This window comes from Capsicum annuum, chromosome 1, assembly GCF_002878395.1.
Source record: "Capsicum annuum cultivar UCD-10X-F1 chromosome 1, UCD10Xv1.1, whole genome shotgun sequence".
NCBI classification, from domain to species: domain Eukaryota; kingdom Viridiplantae; phylum Streptophyta; class Magnoliopsida; order Solanales; family Solanaceae; genus Capsicum; species Capsicum annuum.
The window spans coordinates 48930748-48938419 of NC_061111.1; the positions used below are offsets into that span (position 1 = coordinate 48930748).

At 35.0% G+C, this 7672-nt stretch overlaps 1 protein-coding gene across 1 annotated transcript; it reads right to left on the bottom strand.

The window, feature by feature from the left end:
- Positions 1 to 5355: 5355 nt before the first annotated feature.
- Positions 5356 to 6692, bottom strand: LOC107854505. The gene is made up of 2 exons (XM_047396726.1): positions 6635 to 6692; positions 5356 to 6400 (listed from the first exon to the last, which is right to left on the bottom strand). Exon 2 carries the CDS (start codon positions 6368 to 6370, stop codon positions 5525 to 5527), a length of 846 nt encoding a protein of 281 aa, XP_047252682.1. The 5' UTR covers positions 6371 to 6400; positions 6635 to 6692; the 3' UTR covers positions 5356 to 5524.
- Positions 6693 to 7672: the final 980 nt, after the last annotated feature.

Here is a 7672-nt window from a genome sequence, read left to right on the forward strand (position 1 = left end):
AATTAAATGGATAATCTTGGAGTAGTGGTGACACTTAATATACCGTCGTAGATCATGACCTATGTCAGCCATCAATTAGTTTGGTCTACCGTAGACTTACACCTTTAGTAGTGCATCGATTGATATCATAATTATGCGTAGACCACGATGATCTATGTACACTGTTATAGACCATCACTTGGATGAAGTTAAAAAATAAATAAATTAATTAAAAATAAATATAGTGTGGATTTCTACACATGTGAAGGAGTGTAACCAAGTCACATAATCATATCAGAGTTTAAACAAATTAGAGAACGGTGAATTAAGGAGTGTGTGGATGGGGAGTGGTTGAATGTTCAATATTCTAAGAGTAATGTTTGTCAAAGCACAAGTATGTATTGAGGATATGATTGTTCTACCACTATCAATTCTACACGCTCTTTTGATTTAGGGGTGGTGATGGAAGGAGTATGTGGAATATGTAGTCATCAAATACAATGCATATCCTCAAAACATACTTGTACTTTGACAACATTACTCTTAGAATATTGAACATTCAACCACTACTCATCCACACACTCCTTAATTCACCCCTCCCTAATTTGTTTAACCTCTAACATGATTACGTGACTTGCTTACACTCCTTCACATATGTAGAAATCCATACTACATTTATTTTTAATTTATTTATTCATTTTTTAACTACATCCAAGTGATGGTCTGTAACAGTCTACATAAATCACCGTGGTCTACGCATAATCATGATATCAATCGATTCACTACTAAAGGTGTATGCCTACGGTAGACCAGACTAATCGATGGCTGACATAGGCTATGATCTACGACGGTCTATTAAGTGTCACCACCACTCCAAGATTATCTATTTAAATCTTTTTTAATTAAATTACTTTCTTCCACCAGCCCCAAAATATGTCATTATCTATTTAAATCATTTTTAATTTAATTATTTTCTTCCACCAACCACAAACATGTGATTATCTATTTAAAAAACATCTGATTATCTATTTAAAAAATATGTGATTATCTATTTAAATCATTTTCAATTTAATTATTTTCTTCCACCAGTCCTAAAATATGTGACTATCTATTTAAATCATTTTTAATTTAATTATTTCCTTCCACCACCCCCAAAATATATTTTTATCTGTTTTAATTTAACCGATGACCCATCGATTCACATAGTCTACGATCTACTAATATGTACAGTCGAGAAAATACTGAGTATACAATTGACGATAGACTATATATTACTTTTTACTCTTTAGAAAATTAGTCAAGCTAAGCTACAGTACTGTAATTTGAACAAGACATACCTATTTGATTCGAGTTTTTGTCTGTACAGAAGAATAACCGCCACATAAAAAAAAATAAGGGATCATAACAAAGATGGTAAACACAATGTTAAAACAAACTGAAACATACGTATATTAAACTTGTTCATTGCATTACATAATAATATTTATAGCAAAAAGGGAAAAATTGAAGAAGCTTTCTTCTAACTAGATCCTACAAGAAAGCTTCTTCAGCAATGAACAAACTAAAAAAACTTAAACACATAAACTAAAATAACAAAGTAAACTAAATTATGGGGATAGTGGGGGGTGATGTAGTTGTTGCCGTCCATTCCAAGACGCTCCAGAATTGCTCGGAGGAAACGAGCAATTCGGCGGAGCTCACACTCCAAGTACTGTCGATCTTCTCTCAGGCCATGGAAAAGACGATCAAAGTTATTTTGAAGAAGCAGCAGATCATAGTGACAAGGGGGGCTCATTTGATTGGGCGAAGGGCAATTCTACGACTAGGCATGATTTCAGTTTTGGGTGAAGAAGAAGAAAAAGATGTTTTATGATATTTTGGGTTTAGGGACAAGTGAAGGGTTACATAAAAATAGACCCTGTACTTATAGACAATTAGATGGAGTCCTTACATATGTCCACCCAATGATTGTCAGTCAACGTGTTTGAGAAGAGAAAATGCTTGGTTTGCGTATACCAGCGGTTTTTCTCTTGAACAGATGTTTTTTACAACTTTTCATTAAATGGGAATGGAAAACAAGGGAAGTAATGATTCATTGCATGGATTGGAGAGATAAGGCGAGAAAATGACCAAGACAGCGTGTTAGATGAGGAATTAATATAATCAATACATAATATTTTGTAGACCTTGGGAAATATACACCATAGACGTTACGTAGTCTACCGTAGACAACGATTTAGGTCTATTACAATTGAAGGTTAAAATCTACAAAAATACATATTTAGCCACCAAAACAGTAGCTTTACAACGGAAGCTAAAAGAAACCTATTTATGATTTGATTGCCATTCTATACATGGTTATTTTGTGCTCAGATTTCTTGCATATTGAACACCTATTCCTTCTTTTGGACTTGAGTGTCTCATCGATGCCCTTCCGAGTTTGGGATCGTAGGGGGTGGAGAAATTTTAGTATTTAGCAATTCCTGTGGCACAATCCATTAGACCTCCGAAGGGACAACGTTAATTGCTTCTGAGTATACAAGGAGGTAACTTTTAGCTTTGTAGATTGGCGAAGATTAGTCGTAGATGGAGTTACCATAACCTTCACCATCGCCATACTTTGCCCGCAAAGCTGCCATCACATGTTTGCATGGCATTTTCACCAAGTCAAATTTCCGACAAGAACAAATCCTCTTCAAGAGATTGACCTTGGCAGTAACGCCGTTGCTGAACACCATGAACTGGTCGAGAACCCTTTTTGGATTACTCACATACAACGAATCACTCGTGCTCTTATTATCACTTAGGATCCTTTCCGCATAAGGCACAAATATGTTCTCTTTACCATTGACAAAGGCATGTCACTCCCTAAACTTTTCACTAAATTTTCTAGCAATTGAATTGAATATATACGACACGGGGTACTCCCGTTCATCCATCAAAATTAAGTTGAGCGACTCGCCGATGTTTGTGGTCATCACGTCGTACCTATTGCCCGAAAAGTGAGCTCTACTTTATTTTTTAAAATGAAGCATATTTTGAAGGACATGTGCTGTCTCGGGGCACTTACTCCTCAATTTTGTAAGATTATTGTGAAACTCATCAAAGGAATAGGCCTTTGCCGAGGCATAAAATAGATAAAGATATTCTCCATAGTGTTGATTTATGTGAAGATTCTCAGCGAGGTGCCTCATGGAAAGTCCATAATGTGCATAACTGTATACACGGGAGAAGAAATTATGAATGCTAATGTGCCCATCAAAGATGACACATAGATCTGGTTCATCTTCTATGATAGACTTCAGCTTCTGGAAGGAGAAGGTCCAACAAGCATCATTCTCTTTATCGACGACACAAAAGACAATCGGAAAGATATGATTTTCAGTGTCCTGTGCAACGGAACTCAATAGAACGCCTCCATACTTGCCATACAAATATGTGCCATCAATGATAATTACCTTTCTCATGTGGGCATATCCCCGTATGCAAGCTCCGAATGCTAAGAAGTAGTAAACGAACGATTCATCCATCCGATTTACCATGATAGAGTAAGAAGACTCGGGATTCAATAACTCCACCATATGGGAAAAAGCCGGCAAGCAAGCATATCCGTGCTCCGGTGTTCCGCGAATGATGTTCTTCGCAATTACACTTCCTTTCCAACACATCCAATAGTTTGCATTGCAACAAAACTCCTTAAACACAATCCTTTGAATTTCTTTTATGCTTGGACCCTTACCATCCCTAAAATAATTTACGCATACTGAAGAAATCAATTGGGATGAGACTTTCTTGTGCCTACGGATGGCGTGTTCAACACTGCACGTGTGCAATCCGACATACTTGTATATGCAAAATCTATCTGAGGTCTCATATTTTTTTGCCCGCAACAACCAGCCACAACCCCGAGATAAGCATTTCACCTTAATTAATTTCGTGCCGCTCTTCTCCATATAATAATCAAAAGACTGCCTCGCCGCTGCTGCATCTTGTAGCATTTTCAGCTTTTTCTTATCGGTGAATATTTGACCACAACAGAAATTAGTTTCGTCAGAGAAGGAGTGTCCTGGTTGTGATGCCGTTCCACGGTCTTCTTCACCATCTTGCTAGTCTGATGAAAAGTCTTCTATATGCATAAAATCATCTTCCATATTAATTGGATGATCGCCACCGTTCTTGTAATCATTCAAATCATCGTCGATCAAATCATTGTAGACTGTCGGGCGCTGCAGTGGAGGTGCTGATGAGTTCAAAAATCCTTCAAAGGACCTATCAACCACATTTATCCTCAAAATAGGCCTAAATCCATCTGCATCAGCATCCATTATGTACGTCAACACACGTACATCATTATTTATGATTGTAGGACTCACCTTTTTCCTTGAATGCATTAGATAACTAATAACCATGTCGCTCGGTGCACAATTTAGATCCCTGCTCTGCATTACTCTTGCAACAAATTTGTTGTACGAACTATTGCGGCGAACAGGAATGGGAATTATCACCTCGGTAAATGATCTCCATTTCCAATATTTGGAAGTCTCCACCCATTCTCCCATGAAATCACCAGAACTAGAACAAATTCTACAATATACATCCTAGAATTAAGTTTTGATCGATGATAGATTATGCTTACGATCTATGTCAGGTTATATGCACGGTTTATGACTGACGATGATGGGTCGATGGTTGCGGAGATATCCGTACAAAAACTTGAAATTGCAACTATTGCTTCTAATTAATGATTGTTGGGTTTATGGAATAGAGAAATAAATTTGGAGTCGCCTGAGATGCTGTAATGCACTTTCTAAAGTGGTTTTGAGTAATGTGAGTGATTTAAAGCTTTTTAACAATAGTGGAAAGTATCTTTGAGAAGATAGGAAACAAATGGGGTATAAATGGATGCAATGGACAAGCTTATGATGTTTGTGGACTGATTTGCAGCTGATCGCCGAAAAATAATGCCGGAAAAGTAGTCGGAATCGAAGCTTTTTGGAGGAAAAAATAACCACCTTCTATTTTTAGCTTTTGCAATTTTTTTTTTAATATTTTTGAAAAACCTAGATATTTTTGTATATATAATGGTGGATGATGGAGTGAGTTGAAGTGTATTATTAGAAACTTGTGGGTGAATTTATTAAGTTGGAAGTATTGGGTTAAAGTGAATTAATATAAAAGTTGGGGTTGAAATTGTTAAGTTGGAAAAGTTGATGGTGAAGTGGAATTATGTGGGTATTTGACCAAGGTTTCAAAACTTTTGGGTTTTTGGCAAAGTAGTTTTGATAAATAGTTGTTGTCATACTTGTCCTAGATAGATAGATAGATGGATAGATGGATAGATGGATGGATAGATTAAAAGAAACTCCTTATTCTTTCTTAAAACAAAAACATTTTATTTCATAACAGATTTAAAGTCCTCAAGGGGACTACACAATATACAAACTGAAAACATGATTTCTTCTGGTCCATTCTTAGAAAGACTCATGAAAATTGAGTAAATAGTTTCAGACAAATTCAAAGGCAACATCAATGAGAATGAAGGGTTTCAACTATTTGGGACAAACTTTCGCATCCACATGTGTTTCCTGTTGATAGTAAATTTAGCTTTGTCCTCATCATTGAGAATACATTCTATAATTCTTGGCGTAACAAACACAATCAGTGCATAAAGAGCCTGTTCCTGGGGCTTCTTCACCTCCTGCATGCGAATGTACTCAATGCATTCTCCAAAATTTATTGTAATGAATTCCCTGATTTCCCATTCAGCAATAGGGTAGCCCTTAGAGAAAGTCACAAACATTGTCCTATCTACACGTGGATCGTCATGTCCCATCATTCTCCTACGAGACATGCCACCCCCAAGTTCTAATTGAGAAAATCTTCCTATTAAAGATGACTCACCAAGATATGATACCATTGACATTTCACTTTTCATCAAAGTTTGTTCAGAACATCGTCTATTCAAGGCCTTCTCCATAATATCTGACAATGCCTTGAGACAAACATCAGTTATAATATTCCTTATCTCGCTGGTTGAAATGTCCCTATTTTCATTAAAAAACAAGAGCGAAAACTCTTTTGCAATAAGTTTTCGCGTTAGAGGAATCTCACTTGTATTTGCTAAGAGAAGGAATCGGTTGCCCTCAATGCATTTGAGACAGGTTACAGCTTCATTAGCAAGTTCATTAATTAAATTATTAGGTAAGGACAATATCTTTACGATGACATTATTGGAACCTGTTTGTTCCAACCAAATCCACAATGCTAATGTCTGCATCGATTCAGTAGGATCACGCTGAAGCTTATTAACAAGGAGAGAATAAAGTGTTCGATTAATCTCATGGAAAGTTCTGAATTCCTCCAGAGTTATTGTCAAAGATGTAGCTGCCATACCAACTTACGTTGATAGTGATTAAATTACCTGAAATGTTCACAAATTAAATTAGAAAGAATCAAGATGAAAATAAGCATGCAATTGATGATGACCTAGTCATGGAACCAACAAATCAATTAGAGAGGGAATTTCGAGAACAATTAGAGAAATGCATATTTTTCACACATTTTTCTTCTATATAGAGATTTACCAAAGGCCAACTTAAAGTAAAGGTTAGACTACAAAAAAAGATAAAAGCACATAATGTGAGGATTAACAAACCAAAATGAACGCCAGGAAAATATTGTTCTCAAGAACTCAACTTGATAGATAACTTGACAATCCAAATTATTTGTAGGTAAAAAAACGTTCACTAGTCAACTCTTTAATAAAGTTGTTCTTATCAGTAATCTACCAAAGTAAAAGGACATTAATTACAACATTGGAAGTATTTGCTGAAAAAATAGAACATTAATTATGGATTTAGAAGCATTTATAGAAAAACTCTTGTTTAGTAGGTTGTAATAAATGCTTCTGAGTGGTTTTCTAGAAATCATGTTAAGAAAACTTCATCGTAAATCCTGTACAAAAATAGTGAGAAAATCAAAGATCAAGACTACTTAGGCTTGAATACATTATCACATAATGTAAAAATATGTAAAACTTTCTCTTCTACTTATGAAATGAAGTTCGTCTGGTTAATATAGGGTCAAATCAACCTACTGAATTAATCGATTTTGAGAAACTTAATCTGTTGCACTATTATTTGATAGCATGATTATACTCCACATTTTATAATATCTATGATCAAGTATTTAAAAAAATGATCAAATAATACAAGCTTTGTTAACTCTAACATAAATTGGGATAGTTCTCCTATGGTCAACTTTTTAAAATCATAGTTCAAATAAGACTATCACTAGTTCTTTTGTAAAATGACTCATTTCTTATCATGCAAACTTTAAAATTTATGTTTTATGATTACTCACACCTATCAAAAGACTGATTGAATAAACATACAATATTTTTTGTGATATATTAAAAATCTAACAACCTATATAAATAATGAAATATTTACATTTAGAAAGGACTTTAATTATGTTAAATATTAATGTGTGCAGCAGTCAATACTATTGTTCCTTAAGTTCTACATTGTTAATAGAGGGTATATGTAATGACGCTCCGGGTTATTACCTTCTCTTTCATGATTTTTGATATTTAGAGCATTTTCATAGCTATTCTAAGTCATTTATGACTTGTTGAGAATGAGAATTTGATCATTGGATAGTTCATTTGGATTTTTGAGTCAATTTTCTATTT

What these genes read in the sequence shown, in the direction of transcription:
- LOC107854505 (XM_047396726.1), bottom strand. Translation starts at nt 6,370, where the DNA reads ATGGCAGCTACATCTTTGACAATAACTCTGGAGGAATTCAGAACTTTC.